At 46.5% G+C, this 21,823-nt stretch overlaps 1 protein-coding gene across 1 annotated transcript in view; it reads right to left on the bottom strand.

Annotated features, from left to right (window-relative positions):
• The window catches only part of CFAP54 (cilia and flagella associated protein 54), a 215,509-nt gene that overhangs the window by 133,798 nt on the left and 59,888 nt on the right, over nucleotides 1-21,823 (bottom strand). Inside the window, exons 19-24 of the mRNA XM_065423873.1 lie at nucleotides 20,570-20,647; nucleotides 20,335-20,456; nucleotides 8,377-8,547; nucleotides 5,731-5,823; nucleotides 3,189-3,374; nucleotides 1,893-2,035 (exon numbers count right to left, since the gene is read on the bottom strand). Of these exons, the coding sequence (XP_065279945.1) occupies nucleotides 1,893-2,035; nucleotides 3,189-3,374; nucleotides 5,731-5,823; nucleotides 8,377-8,547; nucleotides 20,335-20,456; nucleotides 20,570-20,647 (793 nt within the window). The remainder of the gene's footprint in view (nucleotides 1-1,892; nucleotides 2,036-3,188; nucleotides 3,375-5,730; nucleotides 5,824-8,376; nucleotides 8,548-20,334; nucleotides 20,457-20,569; nucleotides 20,648-21,823) is intronic.

The raw sequence follows: 21,823 nt of genomic DNA, 5'->3' as shown, positions 1-21,823 counted from the left end.
TGGCAGAGGGGCATTGCTGGCACATGATGGCATATATCACGTTGGTAGATGTGCAGGTGAAGGTGGCAATTGGCATGGCTACTTCCATAATATTTTGTATACCTTTCTAATTTCCCTAATTTATAGCATTGTTTCCTTTATAGGAATCAACTACAATACTACAATGACTCCCGTCTTGCTATGGAAGTGGGAATGTATTAAGATTACAATATGAAGAAGGAAGAGCAATATATGTTTTTAGAAAAAGATTTTTATTTTTCTTAATATCCTCTATGCTCTGAATTCTTGTCATTAGACTTTTAATGTTCTGGGTTGTTTCTGGCAAAACTGAAACTTATAAATATTTTATTTATACTTTATTTCAATAGTGATGCCAAAGTCTTCCAATTAACACAATAATACCAAAAAGAAGCTCAGTTAAAAGAAGATGAGGATGTATACTAGATGTTTTGGATAAATGTTCGTTAATCTATCAACAGTCGACATACATTTGATTGTATATTGATTTATTTTTGGATATTACTTTATACATCAAAATGCAATGTGTCTTTTCCTCTTATCTTTTCATTACAGGTTTGCTTGCTTTTGTGACTGTACCTATGGTGTTTTAATGGACTGTTGAGTTAAAACTCTTGTAATTATGAAAACCTTAAAATACTTATTTCCGTGTTTTCCTTTATCACAATTATATAGTTTGAATTTTATTTATTTATAGGTAGCATAATTTTTAAAGGATTACTCCTAAAATATCTTAGTACATTAAAAATGTATTGCCAGATTATTTAATTAATCAAAAACAATTTGCAAATATCCACTCATTTTGAGTGCCCCACTTGACACCAGAGACTTGGCTTTCAGCATTTCTTGAGCCCCTGTTGCTCCCATTGATTTCAATTGGAATTCTAGGTGCTCATACCTAAGGCTACGATTTTGTCATGGAGGTCACGGAAGTCACAGAATCCGTGACTTCCAAAGACCTCCATGACTTCAGCCCCGGCGGCTGGGAGCTGCAGGGTCCCGCTGCCTCCCGCAGCGGCAGAGAGCTGTGAGGCAGCAGGCCCCCAAGCTCCAAGCCTCCGTGGGCAGCAGGAATACCCCACAGCTCCCCAGCCACTGCAGGCAGAGGGGATACCCTGCAGCTCCCCACCGCAGCAGTGGCAGGGGGATCCTCGCAGCTCCCTGCCACGATGGCAGGGCAGAGAGACCGCCACAGCTCTCCGCTGCTGCAGCAGGGGAGGGGGACCTCCATAGCCCCTGGCCACTGCGAGGAGCAGAGGGACCCCTGCAGCTTGCCACCGTGGCGGTGGCAGGGGGATCCCTGCAGCTCCCCGCTGCCAGGGAGAGGGCAGGGGGACCCTGCAGCTCTGAGCCCCCACAGGTGCTGGAGGCCCCAGAGCTCCCAGCCACTCCTGCAGCTGCCTAGCCCCTTCCCATTTTATAATGGATATTTTTAGTAAAAGTCAGGGGGCTTCCATGATTTTTTCTTTATTGCCCGTGACCTGTCCGTGACTTTTACTAAAAACATCCATGACAAAATCTTAACCTTACTCATACCTCTGGAAGTCTAGATCCAGGTGCCTCGTGCTTGGCATCAGAAAATGAGACAAACAAAATTAATGAACATTTCCTAAAAATTTAACCTGTCCTGACTGAGAAAACACCGTTACAAAGGAAAAACATGCAAATGTTAGAGATACTATTTATAATGAAAACTCTGTGCTAATTTCATGACAATATATATTTTTGTATGACAAAGTTAACAATCATGATTTATTTTTAGAGCATCTTTCATGCTAGGAGTATCAGCACAATTTCACAGCTTGTTACTCTACAAAATAAAATGGTACTCATTTTCAGCTGACTGCTATTTAAAAATCATTTTTGCCAATTACCTGTTCTGAGATATAGTCAAATTATTGCTTGCAGAAATAACTGCTGGATCAGCAGATGGTGTTGAAGGAGCCAAGACAAAATAGTCCCACATTGGTGAAAATGCTTTTTTGGCTAATGTATAGTTATCTGTCTGATAGGCAATCTACAAGAAAAGCATAGTTTTGAAATAACATGATTTTTATACTAAAAGTTGTTAGCAAGTATTATCATTATGAATGTGTTAATTCAAATAAAGCTGTTGACTTTCCTTGTTGTTTACATAGCCATACCAAGTCAATTCTGACTACAGTAATAAGCAAGGTTTTAACTCTTGTAATGCTATCCCCTTCCTACATTTCATGGAAGTTTATAACATTTGTGAGAATACTATCAGAACCATATCTAAGTAAAATAAATATAACATCCATTTGACACTGCTAGAATTTGTAGGACTTGAGTTTCAGCACTAGCATCAGAAAGGCCTTGGTCGTTCCCCTGCACAGAGTCCTGTGTGGAAACGATGCAGGTGTTACTACAGTTTGCGTAGCTGTACTGCCTCCTTTTGGGTTTCTCTACAATTGCTACTACTGCATCAGCCACATTGGCAAGGATGAGTGGATGCAAATGAAGCCACGCAAACGGGCAGCCATTCATGTGCACAGCTCTTGCCTCTGCAGATCTAGGGTAACCTTTCTCATAGCTTTCCAAAATCAACAGGGCTGGAAGGTTTCACCCTTTGTCCAATGTGCAGCTCCCTCAAATTCCTCCTTGTTGATAAGACAATTTATAAGAAGTATAATGAAGTTGCCTCACAGAGTTTTCCTGAAACCCTGAAACCTGTTGCTGGTTTCTCCTTTGGAGGGGCTGGATTTGGCTCCTGGAAAGTTTAATCAAATCTTTAATCCCCAATCCTCAGAGAGCCCCATGAGGATGATCTCCTGCTGTTGGCCTGAACCCCAAAAAGCAAAAGGAAAGAGGAGGATGCTAAGAAAAAAAACCAAGAGACTAAAAAGGGATTAAACAGGAAGTGACCAACATAGAAAAAAGAAAGAAAAGGACAAGAGACCTAGTCCAAAAACATCTCCCCCCTTAAGATGGTCCCACATCATTTTTGAAGTCAGAATTAGTAAGAGTGCTAAAGTCTGTCATTTGTTGTTTTAAAGTTGTGATTTGTCCTAATTATGTTTGTTGGCAAGTCCTGAAATTTTGTCTTGGAACCTGACTAAAATAAGGTTTGGAACCACCATTCACAGGGACAGAAACAAATCTTGAACCAAATTAAAAACATGAATCTATTCATTAAAAATCCAATCTACCTGAGTCAGATATGCTCGAGCAGTAGTAGCAGAAAGTGGTGGATAAGCAAGGATTGGTTTAGTTGTTTCCCCAATGGCATCACCAATAAGCTTTCCATCCGAGGAATATGCTGCAACTGCAAATATGTACTTTTCATTGGGATCTAAGCCTTTTATTTCGAAAAGGCTTTTTCCATCAGCTGGTATCTGTTAAAAAAAATATTTCTAATTATGTGCACTGCATATAACAAAAAAGTAAACAAAATACAGTAAACCTTTATTGTAAGACCTTTTGTTTCTTTATTAATCACTTCTTTCATATAATCAAAGTTACAACCCATCAAATTCACTGATCCAAAGAATGTACTTAGCCTATAAAATATGTGAAGTTTCCATGGCAAGTGTCGGAATGTTATGATCAGATTATGATAGTATACTTGGAGAGATTGGTAAGGCAGATAGTCTACAAGCTTCCTTTCTTGAAAGCAGAAAGAAAAAAGTCTTAGGCCCTTTTGGAGAGTGGCTGAGTACACAGAGAAGAGCTAAGTATATAGCCTAAAAGGGTTCAAGTTCTCTCTCCCAAAGAGTATAGAGGCCTTCATGTTTGAATGTGACAGCTACTGAGGAGTGACACCTTCAAATCTCCAAGAGTGGCGTGAAAATAAATCTAAGGTAATGTCCTTTTAAAAAGGAAATATAGCTCCATCTCTATTTTTACTTAATACAAATGTAAGCAGAGTCAGGATGAGCTCTACCCTGACATCTGGTGGTGAATTATGGCGAGTGTGGAAAAGAACTCCAGGGGCTAATCTTGTTTGCATAGGCACACTCACTCGCCTGGCATGAAACAACAGCAACTGAAAGTGGTTACTTTGGCTGGTGTGGGATCCCCCGTTTCTCTGTTATTGGGGCAGGAAGAATAAAGTTTTGTTACCCTGATTCTGTGAATCAAGGCCAGTGGAACTGTTGTATGACAGAAGGACTGAGTGAGTCCTTCACCATTACCTAAGTAGCACTTGCTTGACAAGGGGCATGGGTTACAAAACCCAGTGAATTGAGAGAGGATGGGGACAGGTATTTGTACCTGATGGTATGGGCCCCCCCCTGAGGGTTTGAAACACCAATTGCACCACCTCCTCTCTCCACTGTTGAATGTCAGAGCTAACTTTGATTCTATTAGGAGTCTAGTTACAGGCTGCAGAGCTGAATTCACTTTGGACCAATGGTGCACCAGCACTGGGGCTCCCCTATTATACTATGAGCTGAAATCGCTAAGAGCTGAAATCACAAAAGAGCTAAAGTTATTAAGAGCTGAGATCCCTGAGTGCTGTGTTAACTAGTGGGGGAGCCTGAAGCTATATTGCTCAGCAGCTGGCGGAGCAATTTGTGGGGATGACTGGAGGAGCGGCGCGGAGCCTTGTGGGGCCGGTTGGAGTGGCCCAAGGAACGGCGAGCGGAGCTGTTTGCAGGGACGGCTGGAACGGCTCACAGGTCGGTGAGCGGAGCGGAGCGGAGCAGTTCGTGGGATGGCAGGAAAGTGGACTGGCTTGTGGTGAAGGCTGCGGCGGAACCCCACGGGGAAACAGACGGCTGGCCAGCCTCGGATCACGTAAGGTGCACCTTAACACCCTGTGTAGCCCCCCCCCCCCTTTACTCTGGGGCTGCACTGACCAGGGACAGAGACTTTGGGGGTTGTTGGACTTTTGGGACTTTGGGTGGTTGCTGGACCCAAGAGACTTTGGGGGTGTTGGACTTTGGGGACTCTGGGTGATTTTTGGGTTGCTGGTTTCAAGAACCAAAGGGAAAGGACACATCCCAATTTGCTGGGGTGGGTTTTGCTCATGGTTTGTGTTATGAATCCTGTTTGTGGTGTTTTTCCAATTTTATGCTGATGTCGTTTACCTCATGTTATTAAACATTTTCTGCTACACTCAGACTCCGTGCTTGCGAGAGGGGAAGTATTGCCTCTTAGAGGTACCCAGGGGGTGGTATGTAATTGTCCCAGGTCACTGGGTGGGGGCTCGAGCCGGTTTTGCATTGCGTTATTGAAACGGAACCCCTAGATACAGAACCCGGCCCTTGTTGCTGCCAACTTAGATGGGCAGAAGCAACTTAGATGGGCAGAAGGGTTACACAAATATTAAAAGAACCACCCTTATTTGTTTCTCAAATCTCTTTTAAATTTCTCTTTTTCTATTTCTATATTCTTGTAAGCAGCTAGTGGTAGAAACTGTAAACACATTTTATACTTTCATCTGTTTTATTCTTTACTTTGTAGAGACTTCCTTTAAGAAAACAACTATAGTAAAAAGGGACTCTAATGTAACCACCTTGGAAGCATTCTACTCGTTATTCCAAAAGAGTTGAAGGTAGAGTGTCTTAAGACCTGCAGAACTTAAAACACTTGAAATAAAGATCAAAAGTATACCCAAGATTTGGCCAACTAGCTGATTAGATACAGGTGAGGAAGGGGGAAGGTGATAGATACACACTCCAGTGAAAGCTCTATAGTGAGTCATTCAGTGAGGGAGAATAACTTGCACAGGTTTTATCTTGGTCTTACCTCTTCTCCTGCATTTGGAAGATGATGATTATTTAATCGTACTTTTAAATTGCTTCCTGCTGCTACGCAGCCCAAAATACTGTACCATGAAACCTTTTGAGAAAAAGACAACTTAAATATTTGATATCTACTATCATCTCTAATTTATTAAAATTTACTGTGAGAAGCAATATTGTCTTTTGAAGAATTTATGACATTTTCTGAATAAGAATAAGGGCTTTAAAGCGAAAGTAGTTATTATGAAAGTTGTTAGATTAACGGAACTAGAAAATGATTCCACAGATTAGTCAGAAAGCAGGTACAAAAACACACAGTGACTAAGGCTATGTCTACTCTACAAGCAAGTGGTGTGATTCCCCTGCTCACACACACACACACTCGCACTAGCTCAATGAGAGCTAGCGCGAGTACTAGTAGTGTAGCTGCAACAGCATGGGCAGTGACAGCAGAGGCTTGGCTTAGCCGTGCCACGTACAAACCCACCTGAAACCCATGGGTATGTACTTGGCATGGTTAAGCTGTGTCTCTGCTGCTACTTCAATGCTACTGTGGCTGTACTGTTATTTATACTGGTGCTAGCTTGATAAGAGCTAACAGGAGTATGTGTACTCAAGCAGGGGAATCAGACCCCCTAGCTCAAAGTATAGACATAGCCAAATACATACGCTGCTGCTCTACTGTCTCTCCAATGAGGCTCAAACATGACCCAAGGGGACCACCTCTACAGGTCAGAGAGTTGTTAGGTTTTCATGCCCACTCATTCGGTCCTTTTACTCTCAAATTAAACTGCCAATAAAGTGCCATTTGTGATAGTGGTTTTAATGATGTGGACACCTGGGCCCCGACCCAGCAAAGTACTTAGACAAGTGAGCATGTGAGGACTGGACCTCATCCAAAGCCCACTGAAGTCTATATAAAAACTCACATTGACTTTAACAGATGTTGAAATGGGCCCATTAACTTCAATACAGCTATTTACATGCTTAAAATTAAGCTTGTGGTTAAGTGCTCTACTGGATAAAGAAATTGTCCACTAAGAAATGGATCACCTCAGTTTACATACAGTAGGCCTATGAATAGACCACAGATAAGACCGAATTCAAATCCATAATCTAGACATGAAAGACTCCATCCCAGAGTCCCTTAAATCATGTAATTATGTTGGCGTGACTCAGACTTATTTTGTTTCTCTACATTTCGAGACACTATGTTATTTTGTAAAAACAAATGATAGAACTTAAGGAAGAAAATGACTCCATATATCAGTACTAAATAATCAAACTCACAATAATTTAGGGCAAGATTCTGATACCCTTACTCCTGTTGAATAGTTCACGCATGGTCACACTGAAATCAATGATTCCACTTGTAAAGTAAGATGCTACTTGACATGAGTATCAGAATCTGTCTCTTAACATTACAGCTTTATTCAACTGGTGACAGTTTCCTTTAAAGTTTCACACAAGAATGTACCCTTTTTGTTTTAGGTTATGTTGCACCTTTCTTTACAAAATCCAACAAAATGAGTGGCTACATCTTCATTGTAAATATGCACAATGTTGAACATACCAAACTAAAATTCTCAACAGATATAATTTTACCTGTTCTTATAATTTGCATTTTTGGCTTAACAATTAACTAATTATCATTAAACAATCGGTTCATTTTCAAGCAAACAAATATATAGTGAAATATGGAAGGGTTTTTTTCATGAAATGAAACAATTTTTTAATTAATAAGGGAATAGATTTGGAGTTGTTTTGACTTTCACTGCAAGAAATGTATGCACCTTTATTTAACTATAATTAAGGAGAGTATGTAATTTTAATTAAGAAGGATTTTTTTTAAATCTCTCTCTGATGTCAATTTAACACATACATGTACTTTCAGGGGGGAAAAGGCTCCTGGAAAAAGTCTGTTCTTGAACAAAGGATAAAAAAATAAACATATTGCACCATCTAGTGGTGAAAACCCTATAAGATCGGTTAAAAATTTACTATGCCATATATTAAACAAAGTGGAATAAATACCCATACCTATTACAAAATTTTAAATATTGGACACTTTAACTAGCTTTAAAATGTTTAAAAATTATTATTTAGGGCATAAATGGAAAGATATTGTCCCACAGTGAATTCAAGGTTGCAATTCAGTCAATTGGTCATAATAAATATACAAAGCCTGAAAACACTATTTCCAGAATTTTGTTTATAACTCTGAACAGAAATTGAGTCCTCACCATTTCTATACACAACATGAACATGTTTGAAAAGATTTACTATTAAAATTCATCTCTTGAGAAAACTGCAGATAGTGACTATTTTGTACACCAAATTGAAGTGTGCATAGTGTCTGTTTAGCAGAAGGATTAGTCTTTCACAGGTAGCATAAACGGATGATATATAGCAGTAACAGAAGAGAACAGACCACAGGAAAATAAATGTTGCAGGTAAATGTGAAGGTCACAACAGTGAGTCACCAGTGACTCACAGAGATGAGAATTTAGAATGTATTCAGTTAAAACAACATAATCTACCTAAGAACGATAAAGAGCACTGTGATAAATATGGTATTGCTGAAGCAACTTTCTTCACTGTCACTTATAGTTTCACATCTTTCTTATAGAGTTGTTATGAAGAGCATTACCTGAACATCTGAGGTGAATGGGGCTGGTTTAAATGTCATGGAGCAATGTGATCTGGAAAGCAACAGAGGAGGAGGGGGGATTCTGTTTTTCTTGCTAGTCATAGCTTGTTTCAGATTAGAGCACAATGCATTTTGTTCAGCTTCAACCTTCTGAATTAAAGCTAATGCTTCCTATGTTGAAAAATATGAATAGAAGAGAAAATCAAGGTGAAAAACCAAACAGAAAAGAAAAATCAAAACACATTTTATATTTGCAAAATATCTCCAAAATGAATATTATAGTATGATAAAGTGTTCCACAATGCTGAGGCCCCCGCATAGTGCACATTGGCCAGGAAGTGGGGAGGGAAGGTGGTTGAGAGCTGACTGCCCCGCTTTCCCTCTTTCTCCATTAATTTAAACCTCTTCTTGGGTTTTGGGGGCCTTTTATCCACTTTTGCTGCTTCACCCTCCCTCCCTATAGATGTAATACAGGAGCTGTGTTTTAAGGATGTTGCAGGTCTAATCTAGCGCCTGTTTGGGGATTAGGAAGGATTTTTTCACATTGGGCCAAAGTGGCAGATGTGCTGTGGCATTTTTCACCTTCCTTGCAGCAACATGGAGGCACAGTTAGGATAAAAGGAGTAGGTCTTGGAAATTCAATAGTAGGATTTTTTTTGAAAAAATGTTTACTTACCTTCTCGTAACTGTTGTTCTTCAAGATGTGTTGCTCATATCCATTCCAGTTAGGTGTGCATGCGCCGTGTGCACAGTCGTCGGAAATTTTTTCCCCTAGCAGCACCCGTCGGGTCGGCTGTGAAGCCCCCTGGAGTCGCGCCTTCATGGCACTCAAATATGACCCTGCCGACCCTGCGCCTCCTCAGTTCCTTCTTGCCAGCTACTCTGACAGAGGGGAAGGTGGGTGGGTTTGGAATGGATATGAGCAACACAGCTCAAAGAACAACAGCTACGAGAAGGTGAGTAACCATATTTTTTTCTTCGAGTGCTTGCTCATATCGATTCCAGATAGGTGACTACCAAGTCCTACCTTGGAGGTGGGGTCAGAGTTATGGAATGACAGACTGGAGCACTGCTCTGCTGAAGGCTGCATCATCTCTAGCATGCTGGGTTATAGTGTAATGAGCAGCAAATGTGTGCATCAAGGACCACATTGCTGCCCTGCAGATTTCTTGAATCGGCACCTGGGCCAGGAACGCTGCCGATGAGGCCTGCACCCTCGTGGAATGGGCCGTGAGAGCCAGGGTTGGAACATTGGCTAATTCGTAGCAGGTGCGGATGCAGAAGGTAATCCATGATGAGATCCTCTGCGACAAGACCAGGAGACCTTTCATACGGTCTGCTATCACCACGAATAGCTGGCTCGACTTTCGGAACGGCTTCATGTAAAAAGCTAGCGCCCACCGAACGTCCAGAGAGTGGAGCCGTTGCTCTTGGCTGGTTGCATGAGGTTTAGGGTAAAAAACAGGCAGGAAAATGTCCTGGTTGGAATGCAATTGGGACACATCCTTTGGAAGGAAAGCCAGGTGAGGCCTGAGCTGCACCTTGTCCTTGAAGAAGACCATGTATGGAGGATCAGAGGTGAGGACCTTGAGCTCCGAGACCCTTCTTGCCGAAGTAATGGCAACCAGAAAAGCAATCTTCCATGATAGATACAGGAGCGAGCAAGTTGCCAACGGTTCAAACAGCGGTCCCATGAGTTTGGAAAGAAACAGGTTGAGGTCCCATGCAGAGATTGGCTACTGAATCTGTGGGTACAGGCGCTCCAGGCCCTTGAGGAAGCAGCTTACCATGGGGTTGGCGAAGACGGAGTGCCCGGCCACTCCCGGGTGGAATGCAGAGATAGCTGCCAGGTGAACCTTGATGGAAGAAGACCTTGCCGCATGAGTTGCAACAGGTACTCCAGGATGACAAGAATGGGGGCCTGCAACGGTGGAGTACAGCCCTGGGAGCACCAGATCACAAACTGCTTCCACTTTGCCAGATAAGTGGCCCTAATGGAGGGCTTCCTGCTACCAAGCAGAACTTCCCTGACCAATTCCGAGCACATGAGCTAAATGGGATTCAGCCATGAAGCTTCCAGGCCATGAGGTGGAGAGACTGGAGGTCTGGGTGATGAAGGTGACCGTGGTCCTGGGTAATCAGGTCTGGGAGCAGTGGTAGCATGATCGGGGTGTCTACCGAGAGGTCCACGAGCGTGGTGTACCAGTGTTGGCGTGGCCACGCCGGAGCCACCAAGATGACCGCCGCCTTCTCCCTGCAGACTTTGAGCAGGACCTTGTGTACGAGACGAAACGATGGGAACACATACATGAGATGATATCACCATGGGAGGAGGAAGGCATCCGCGAGGGAGCCCTGGCTGTGGCTCCGGAAGGAGCAGAACCTCGGGCACTTCCTGTTGCTCCGAGTGGCGAGGAGCTCAATATGGGGAGTTCTCCGCCTCTGGAAGATGGTGAGGATGACATCCGGCTGGATGGACCACTCGTGGTTGCGGAACAATCTGCTGAGGTAGTCCGCCATCTCGTTCTGTGATCCTGGGAGATACGTCGCCTCCAAATGGATAGAGTGGGCTTTGCAGAACTCCCACAGCTGGAGGGCTTCCCAACAGAGGGGAGAGGAATGGGCGCCACCCTGCTTGTTTATGTAAAACATTGCAGTTGTGTTGTCCATCATGACTCCCACACATTGACCCCTCCAGTGGGCCTGGAAGGTCTGGCACACTAATCGAATCACTCTCCACTCCTTGATGTTGATGTGGAGCGAGAGCTCATCTTGAGACCAGAGGCCCTGTGTCTGAAGGTCCCCCAGGTGCACGCCCCACCCCAGCACCGACACGTCCATGGACAGGGACAGGGAGGTCTGAGGTCTGTGGAAGGGGACTCCCTTGTACACATCTTGTTGGTTGAGCCACCAGCCCAGGGACTAGAGGACGTGACCCAGAAGAGTGACTACAGAGTCCAGACTGTTGTGTCCCGGGCAGTATGCTAACATGAGCCCAATCTGGAGAGGTCTGAGATGCATCCTGGCATGCTGAACCACGTATGTACAAGATACCATGTGACCGAGTAATCTCAGGCTGGCCCTTGCTGTGGTGGTAGAGTACTGTCTGAGATCTTGTATGGCGTCCGAGATCGTTAGAAAATGGGTCTCCGGCAGGAATGCTCTGGCACAACCCAAATCCAGTACTGCCCTGATAAACCCTATCCTTTATGTTGGTATCAGGGTTGACTTGCTCTCGTTGAGAAGAAGGCCCAACCTGTTGAACATGGATCTCACGATACGTATCTGCACTTCTACCTGGTCCCTGGAGCGCCCCCGCAGTCAGTCAGTCATCAAGGTACTAATACACCTGCACCTGCCTCCGGCGAAGGAAGGCGGCAATCACCAACATGCACTTGGCGAACACCCAAGGGGCTGTGGACAGGCCGAAGGGGAGAACCGTAAACTGGAAGTGGTTGTGACTGACCACAAACCTGAGGTATCGTCTGTGAGCAGGACGTACGGATATTTGAAAGTACGTGTCCTTGAGATCGAGGGCAGCATACCAGTCTCCCAGATCCAGAGAGGGGATGACGAGTTCAGGGAGACCATGCGGAACTTCAGCTTCACCATGAATCTGCTGAGGCCCCGCAGATCTAGAATGAGTCTGAGACCCCCCTTTGGCTTTGGGAATTAGGAAATAACAGGAGTAGAATCCCTTGCCCCTTAGCTCCTGAGGAACCTCCTCCACTGCCCCTGCGGCAAGGAGCGTTTGCATCTCCTGGATAAGAAGTTGCTTGTGAGAAGGGTCCCTGAAGAGGGACGGGGAAGGGGAGTGGGAGGGAGGAGGAGCGGAGCAGAACTGGAGAGAATAGCCCACTTCCACCGTGTGAAGAACCCAGCAGTCCAATGTTATTTGGACCAAGCATGGTAGAAGTGAGATAGACGGTTCAGAAAACAGGGTTGAGGATCCGGTCCATAGTCTGGCACGCCGTCCCCGGGTGCACCTTCAAAAGGCCTGCTTGGAGCCTGAAGAGTTGCGTACCAGGCCCTGAATTGACGAGGGCTGGGACGGCATCCGTCTGCCATTCCTACCGCACTTCCTAGAAAAGTCCTGTCTAGGACGCAGTTGGTAGGGATGTTGAGAGGGCTGTGATTTAAAATGTTTCCGCTTAGTAGCTGGGGTGTGCACCCCCAGCGACTTCAGTGTAGCCCTTGAGTCTTTTAGGCTATGCAGACTGGAGTCAGTTTGCTCCGCAAATAATCCCGCCCCATAAAAGGGCAGGTCCTGGAGGGTCTGCTGAACTTCAGGCGGCAGACCCACGGCCTGCAGCCATGAGCTCCTCCTCATGGCCAAGCCAGAGGACAAAGTGTGCGCCGCTGAGTCCGCAGCATCCAGTGAGGCCTATAAAAAGGTCCGTGCCACTGCCTTGCCCTCCTCAACAATAGCCCCAAACTCCTCCCTGGACTCCGAGGGTAACAGCTCCATAAATTTCAGCATGAAGTTCCAGGAGTTGAAGCTGTATCTGCTCAGGATTGCCTGCTGTTTAGCAATCCTGAGCTGTAAGCCCCCCGTGGAATAGACCTTCCTGCCAAAAAGGTCAAGTCTTTTACAGTCCTTGGACTTTGGAGTGGGTCCTTGCCGCCCATGCCTCTCACTTTCATTCACCGCTGACACTACCAAGTAGCAAGGCTGTGGGTGGGTGTACAAATACTCGTACCCCTTAGAGGGGACAAAGTATCTCCTTTCTACACCTTTGGCTGTGGGGGGAATGGAGGCTGGGGTCTGCCACAAGGCCTTCGAGTTGACCTGGATGGTCTTGATAAGTGGCAGGGCCACTCTGGATGGACTTTCTGGGGCCAGTACAGTCAACCATTGGGTCCTCTTATTCCGCCACCTCCTCGGCCAGTAGGCCCATATTGTGCGCCACCCTGCGCAGCAGGTACTGGTGGGCACGACTGTCTATGGGCGGTAGCCCTAAAGTAAAAGTCCCTGCCATTGCCTTGTCTGGAGAGGACGACGAGGAAGCAAGCGGGGGAACAGGATCATCCTGGACCTCCTGGTCCATTGGGACCTTCTGCCCAGCCTCCTGTTCCAAGTCAATTATCCCCGGATCCGCTGTAGGAGCAGGGGGTGGCTCCACGGGAGGCACAGAGGCCGGAGTCCCACCTCAGCACCCCTGGGGGCAGGGCAGCTGGCTGAGGCTGCTGGCAACTCGGTCTCGGATACCACCGACCAGGAGCCCTTGGACAAGGTACCCTGGGTCTGATGATATGCCCACGGGTTCCAAAAGGGCCACTGTGCCAGGCCCTGCCATTGCGCCAGCCATGGCATTGTGCCCACATTGGGGCATCTATGTGCTGATGGGTGCCGGTGCGAGTATCTGGATGCCACCCAAGTCCGAAGATGAGGACTGGGATCTCAACGGCCATGGTGGTGCCTAGCGAAGCTGGGCTGGTGAGCGGTGCCATGAGGATGTGAAGCGGTGCTGAGATCCGGAGTGGCTCCACGAAGACAACCAGCGCCAAGACCTCGACCAGTGCTGTGATGACTTGTGCCGAGAACGGGACCTCCACTGAGTCGGGGACCTGGGCCGAGATGAGGATCAGTGCCGGTATGGTAAGCGGTGCCGTAAGCCAGACCGGTGCCATGAGTCCGACTGGTGCCGCGAGTTCGAGCATCTTCGTGAGATGGATCAGTGCCAGGACTCAAAGCGGTGCCTCCTTGTTGGTGCTGGAGAGCGACGCCTTGGAGATGCAGGCGGACGCAATATTGCTGGCTTGCCTCGGGATGGTGCCACCTTTGGTGGCGCCGGAGGCTTGTTGTGGAGGGCCGGGGTCTGCGGTGCCGTCATGGCAATAAGGTCCCTTGTGGCGTCAGAGGTGTCTGGGGTGGATGGTAGCCCCACCTCTTCCACCACATGGCTTGGGGAGTCCAATGGCACTGAACTCAACCGTCCCCTTTCTGGGACCGAAGTTGACGGTGCCAGCTCCAAAGCTCTCTGCGCCAGGTGCTCCTCCCTGGGATGCACCCCATTGGCCAACTCCAAAGGAGTGGGACTCGAAGGCAGAGATCCACTCCTACCCTGCTTCCTGTGCTGCTTCTGTGGCACCAGGAAATGGGACCGGTGCTGGACAGTTCCCACCGACTTTGGCACTGGGGAGCAGCGGTGCCGCGCGTCTCTGTGCCAGAGTCCTTCTGCGGTGCCGCTTCTGCCATGGATGCCGGAGCGCGTCACACCAATGAACTTGGTGCCAGATCTTGCCATGCCAAGGCAGATTGCAGTCTCAGAGCTGCCTCCATAACTACAACTAACACTAAAGCTACAGCAAACTGAAAGGCTAGGAGAACGAGAGGAGAACTTGCAAAGCAAGCCACCGCAGTTCCAACGACCGTCACTGGTGCCGGGTCGGCAGGGTCATATATTGAGCGCCATGGAGGCGCCACTCCTGGGGACTTCACAGCTGACCCGATGGGTGCTGCTAGGGGAAAAACTTTCCGAAGACTGTGCATGCAGCGCCTGTACACCTAACTGAAATCGATATAAGCAAGCACTTGAAGAATGTTTGGTTTGTTGCAACATGCAGCCAGTGTCCAGTGCAGAAGACTAAAGCTAGCTCCCAGAATAAAAGAAATACTGATTTTGCTGGTGAAACTTGTTCCTCTGGGAGGAGGAATAACCTGAATTCTTCACAGACTGAGGTCCCCCTTTGGTACCCTCTACCCCCATAGAAATTTAAATTTATTTAATTTAGAAGGGCGGGCAAGAGGTTTCAGAAGTGAGATGAGTCCAAGGGTAGGCTAAGGAGGGTCTAACCCAAGATTTTGGTTAAATCAAGGGAATCCTATAACCCAGAAGTTCTCAAACTGTGGGTCGGGACCCCAAAGTGGGTCGCAACCCTATTTTAATGGTGTTGCCAGAGCTGGCTTAGACTTGCTGGGGTGCAGGACCAAAGCAAAAGCCCCACTGCCCAAGCTGAAGCCTGAGGACTTTAGCCCTGGGTGGCGGGGCTCAGGTTATAGGCCTCTTGCCTGGGGCGGAAGCCCTTAGGCTTTGGCCCCCCATGCAGCGGAGCTCAGGTGGGTTCAGGCTTCAGTCCCCCATCCTGGGCTGGTGTAGTAGTTTTTGTTGTCAGAAGGGGGTCGCAGTGCAATGAAGTTTGAGAACCCCTGCGATAACCCAACACTGGACCCAGTTAAATGCCAGTACATGACAGATGGGTGAGCATATAGTGCCCCTCCCCAGTGTTAAGTTAATACAGTTGCACCCTGCCACTTAAATCTATCCTCTGTCTGATTTCAGTCACCTACATGTCCTGACCAATAAAGTTATGTTGCATCAGTGTTTTTGAGCAGCAGTATTGCTCATCCCAGGAAAGGGTGAGTTTTGGACACTAGACCAGTTTCTCTGAGAACAGGATAGGAATTCAGCATATTCATGCTTCCATAATGACAACTATTATTAATGGTCTGAAGAGAAAAATTTCACATGCTTATTCCCTCTTTAAAATTGACAGCACTCAAATGACAAAGTGGTTTAAAATGTACTTAATTCTCAACTGCTACAAATTTAAGACATTTCTCAGTATTGAAATGTTCCTCAGAATTCAATAAAAACTGTTTTCAAAAGAGAAATAAACCCAAATGAAAATTGAAGAAAATGCTATAATACAATAAAATTTGAAGATCAAGTAAAAGGCCATTAGCACAGGCATTATCACTTGGGAGTGACCCATATCACACACAGAGTAACATACTATTAGTGTCTCCTATATTTAGTTTAGTTTAGTTTTCCTAACTCTTTTCAATATAAAAGATTCTGTTGAAATATTTTTGTGAGAAGTTTTAACACCACTTTTGTTTGCAGCAGACCTTTGAAATTCAGTAGTCAGAAAGCTCTGGGGGGGGAGGGGGGTTCTTTGTCCCATAGAATTTTACTCAGGTTTGATTATAAATTTTTTGAAAGTTGCCATTCACCTTTTTATTTGTGCCATCAGTAAAATTTTGGCAGCTTGACAAGATAACAACTAAACTTGAATATTCTAATCTAAAGTTTGGTCCCGGCTGCCACAGGAGACACTGCACTAGGAATCCTGGAGCAGAGAGCCTGTCCAGGAGTGAGGATAGAGACAGCTAGTCTGGGCTGGGCTCCCCTTGGGTGCACCACATGGGAAAGGAGCATCCCCCCAACCTCCCAACGAGGAGATGACAGAAAGAGTGAGGAAGGACTTCCCCTTACAGATTTTCCATGCAGACCCAGCATATATCTGCAGTGGCCTATCAGACTATCTGGGAGGACCATTCACACCCAACCTCTCGGTGCAGGAGGCAGGGCCGGATTAACTTTTTGTGGCCCGGCGCCAAACATATTTGTGGGCCCCCTGGGGAATGAAGGGGCCAGGGGCAAGAGCACAGCGGGCAGGGTGGATTTGATTTAAATGATGAAGAATTCCTAGTCAGGAAGACTCGATTTAATCATGGTTTTCTACATAAAAGTGGACACAAATCCACAGTTTGAGAACTGCAAAACTAGGTATCTTCTAGACTGAGCATTGAGTCCCATTGGGTAGATAGAAAGATTAACCTAAATAATCTATACAGAAGCGCCTGGAACCCCATAAGATTGGGTCCCTAATCCATGAACTATTAGAACTCATTTATTCATACCCACTTCGTCAGAAAGTGGGTATTCACCCACGAAAGCTTATGCTCCAATACGTCTGTTAGTCTATAAGGTGCCACAGGACTCTTTGTCGCTTTTTACAGATCCAGACTAACACGGCTACCCCTCTGATACTTGACTACATGAATATATTGTCTCATACTAGAATTTAGAATTAGAATTTATAATCCCTATTCCATGATGAGATATAATGTATCTTAATTAAAACTATCTTTAGATAGGTTTTTTTCCTCAAAAAGCATTTTATCAAAAAAATCCGATTTAAATAAAAAAATTCGATTTTTTTTTAAAAATAATTGATTTTTATCCACCCTGACAGCGGGGCATGGGGGGGGGGGGGAGGGAGGATTGGTCCCCAGCTGGAGTGAGGCAGGGGCCAGGGCAAGAGTACAGCGGGGCATGGTGCGGGGGGGAGATTGGTTCCCAGCTGGAGCGAGGCAGGGGCCAGGGGCAAGATGAGCACAGTGGGGCATGGGGGGAGGATTAGTCCCTGCTGACTGGAGCAAGGCAGGGACTGGGGGCAAAAGCACAGCGGGAAGGGAGCTAGGGTTGGTCCCTGGAGCAAAGGAGGGGCTGGGGGTAAACTGCAAGCGCAGCAGGGCTGGAAAGGGGGTAAACAGGATTCCCCCCACCCCTGCCCACTTAGAGCGTGTACCTAACTTCTCCCTGGTTCTAGCCCATTCTCTTCGACTCTCTCTGGACTGAGCAGCCCCTGCTCCAGTGTGACATGTGGGAATGTTCTTAATGTTTTCTCTGAATACTGTGTGGGTGCCTCAGTTTCCCCTATGCATTTCTTAAGTATCTAGGTGGTGGGATAAGGGTGTATGATTGTTGCAGAGCCCGGGGCAGGTGTGATGCTGTCTGCACAGATAATGGCTGACAGGGGTGCAGGGTCTGGCCAGGAGTTAGGGTGAAGGAGGGGGCTCAGGGTTGGGGCAGGAGGTTGGGGTATGGAGCACTTACCTGGGGCAGCTCCTGTTTGGTGCAAGAGGTGCAGGTGGGAATGTGGGTGTGTGTGCAGGAACTCCTGTTTGGTGCTCAGGGTGGGAGTTGGGATGTGGGGGGGTGCAGGAGTCAGGGCTGGGGTCATGTGTGTGTGAGGGGGCTGCAGGAGTCAGGGCAGAGGGCTGGGGGTGTGGGCTGGTGTCGTGGGGGTGTTCCCAGCCCCCTGCCCTGAGCGGGTCACGGCAGGGGCCTGGGGGGTCATGCCCCGATTCCACCCCCTTCCCGAAGGTCCCGCCCCTGCCTCTTCTCCGCCTCCTCCCCGAGCGGCAAGCACGCTGTGGCCCCGCTCCTCCCCTTCCCTCACGCTGGCAAACAGCTGTTTGGTGGCGGGGGAAGCGCTGGGAGGGGGAGGGGCAGGAACGCGGCACGCTCCGCGGAAGAGGCGGGGGCGGGGGGAGCTGGCTGCTGGCGGAGACTGCCCTACAGCAGGAGCCGGCAGGACCAAGCTTCTGCCCGCTATCCCTGCAGGAGAGAGCGGGGGGCGGAGAAGAGTGGGCTGGGCTGGGCCGGGGGCTGCATGGGCCCAGTGCCATGGCGCCAGTGGCACCGTGGTAAACCCCATACTGGCAGGAGGGAGATAAGAGAGAGAGAGAGAGAGAGGGCTCAGTCTCCCTTCCACCACCCACCCCCCCAATCTCAGCACGTGGCCCATATAACAGGGTGGCTTGTCCCATGAGCCAGAGAGCCTGAGGCTAAAACAACCCTAAATACAGGATGAGCCCAACCTGAAAGTGATCTAGTGTTTCCCCTATAAAGAGCAGCTGAAAGCTACAGTGAAGAGGCAAAGTTCAAGAAGTTGATAGGAGTGAGAAAGGCCCCTGCAGGGAAGACCCTGATACCAGAAAAGTGGAGTAGTAAGAACCAAGAGGCTGAACTCCAGCCAAATAAAGCCTGGGAGTGACTGTGATAGGACCCAGCTCTGGGAAGGAGGGTTGGGAATCTCTACTTAAGAGGAGAGAGACTTTGAATGGGGTTGGGGCCTGGATGGCCAATGTGTACCCAGAGGACTAAATACATTGGACCCCTAGAAAGGTAGTCATTTAATTATCTTTGGACTGAGTGCAGGGAAACAGTGACCTCTGGCCACGAGTGGGTGCTCAGGAAATAGACAGCCCAGTTACACCCCAGCAGCCAGCCCACTTCCCCACCCACCCACATGCACCAGCTTTCTCCTTCTGCTAGCTAGGAGGTTGCACAGGCAACCTTAATTCTTGCATTCCTAACTCTTGAGTACCTAACTTGCAAATCTAAGTAACATTCTTTTTACCTACCTTTTTGGTGTGTGATAGATACACAGGAAGAGAAAAGAATATATAATAGTGTGGTATCAAATAAAGTCTTTACCAGCGTTTGCTTGGGATGGCCACGTTACTCAAAAATGGTGGAACTACAGGTCCTCATGGCCAAGTTGCTGCTAAATCTTCATATCACCGCACCCCATTTTGTATTCTGCCATATACCACATATTTTTCAGAAAAAATAGTTTAAAATATTTCTAGAGTGTTTTAAAAATCTTATTAGGACCACTTTTTATATTCTTTTATCTGTTAAGCCAGGTGTTTCTGTTACCATGGTCCAACAGTCTGGGACTGAAAGGATGAGAAAAATAACTAACATTTTAGAAACTTCTAAAAATGACAGAATATATATTTTCTAATATAGTCACAAGTTTTAGAGTCCAATATCTTCCTGCTCCAAGGCTAGAAACAAGTACTGTATTTCACTGACAGAGAGGATTCTAATGGATAGGAATTGGGGCAAAGGCCATTGCAGTCAATGGAAAGATTCCCAATGACTTCAATGGGCTCTGGATCAGGCATGCAATGCACTCACCCCTATGAGTTGAAAAATACCAAGCCTTACACCTGTCATTGATCCAGGACTGAACATACCTCATCTTGAATCTCCACCCAATGTAGTTTTAGGAGAAAATCCTACATTTGGGACAAGAAAGATTTGGGGAGATCTGCAGAGCTGGCTCAGAGCTGCAGGATTTGTGCCTGGAGGGCTTGGCCTCCAGACAATCCATGATATTTAGGGATGAAACAAATGCCCATTTCAAAAACACTTCTTTCCCTTTCCTTCTACTCCTCCCTCCATCCCACCTCATGGAATGCTTCAGGGAAAATTCTGCAACAGGGTTTTAATGTTGACTTCAAGTTCACCAGATCCCTTCCTTTTGGGTGTTTTTGCAGAAAGAAATAATCCAGTCCTCAGTTACATGGAATGTGAAAAACTGATATTTTAAAGGGTACTTCAGAAATTTCACAATAAAAATCATTTATATTACCTCAAGGAGGTGCTTTTGGGAAGAACTGGCTGATCCTTTAGGGAACATCAATACAGCCTTTTGCATCAGGAAGATAGCTTTGGATAACTTATTCTTTTTAATTTTATTCATTATATCTGATTCTGTAAAACAGATATATTGTTAAACAAGTGATATAATAAGAATTCTCAAATATTTACACATTTTATAGTAATAATACACTAAGCTTTTTAATCAATACATTAATATGCATTACCTGTGAAGAGATGAAGGCAATTTACATCTTTCCCAGGAGACTTAGTAGACTTGAGATTTTTGCCATCCATTTGAACACCTATATGGAAAGAAAACACTTCATCATCTTGCTCATTATGATGTCCCTGTTGAAGTGTACTGTAAGAGGGTTTATAGGTAGTTCTGTGTCTGAATTCCTACTCTGATAAGCTGCTCCTCTAAATATTCCATCCCCCTATCCCTGCCATCCTTAGGAGCACTTCTAGCTCATGGGGAAAGAGGGATCTTATGTTATCTAGTGTGACAAAGTCAGTCCTGAAAAATATAAGACTGTGGTCAGGGCTGTCCTTAGGATTTATGAGGCCCTATGCAGTATTATTAAACTGGTGCCCTATACTCAACTGAAGGCGATCCCCAGCCAGCGCTGCTGACCCCAGTGTGTTGAGGGGGCACAGCCACCACCCCCACCTGCAAACCCCCAGAACCTCCCCATTGCTGACATACACCAAGCTTCATGTGTGACAGTGGCTCAAGGCAGGCTTCGCGCTGTCACATGGGGGCTGCATCTTGCCAGAGCCCATGGCCCTCCTGCATCCCCTAGCCACTCCTGGCTCACCACAAGCATTTTGACAGGAAGTACCAAGAAGTAACAACAACAACAATACAAGTGTGTGTGTGTGTGTGTGTGTGTGTGTGTGTGTGTGTGTGTATGAGAGAGCGAGCCAATGCATGTGAGAGAGCCAGAGAGAGAGCCAGAGTGTGTGTGTGTGTGTATATGACTGTGTGTTGGGGCTCTGTGTGACAGAGTGTGTGTTGGGGACAATCTGTATTGGGGGACTGTGACCCATGAGAGCCAGTCTGTGTGAGTGTGAGTGTGTGGAAAGTGTGAGAGACAGATTAACTAGAGATACCTGAGGCCAATTAAGGGCTGCTAGTGACCTTTAAAAACTCTTCTGGTGAAAGAGGGGAGCCAGCGTATTACGGTAACAGCCCAGAGAGGGGAAAGGGGAAAATATTTCTGTTTGTGTTGGGAGTTTGGGTTTTTTCCCGTTTTGCTTAAGAGAACTTCTTGGGCCTAGCCTGCAGCCAAGCATGTAAATAAGGAAAAATAAAACCACAGTGAAGAGAAAACCCCTCCAGAGTCAGACTGATTTACTCCAGGCCCCTACACTGTCAAAGGGAGAAACACTGAGGCCGACAAGGTGATTTCATGGGAAATCCCAACGTGCAAGATTTATAGTGTCTTTTAAATATTCAAAAATGGACCAAGCAAAGT

This window comes from Emys orbicularis, chromosome 1, assembly GCF_028017835.1.
Source record: "Emys orbicularis isolate rEmyOrb1 chromosome 1, rEmyOrb1.hap1, whole genome shotgun sequence".
Taxonomy (NCBI): Eukaryota; Metazoa; Chordata; order Testudines; family Emydidae; genus Emys; species Emys orbicularis.
Note: the sequence above shows the minus strand (reverse complement) of the source record. Positions and strands in the feature narration are given on the sequence as shown.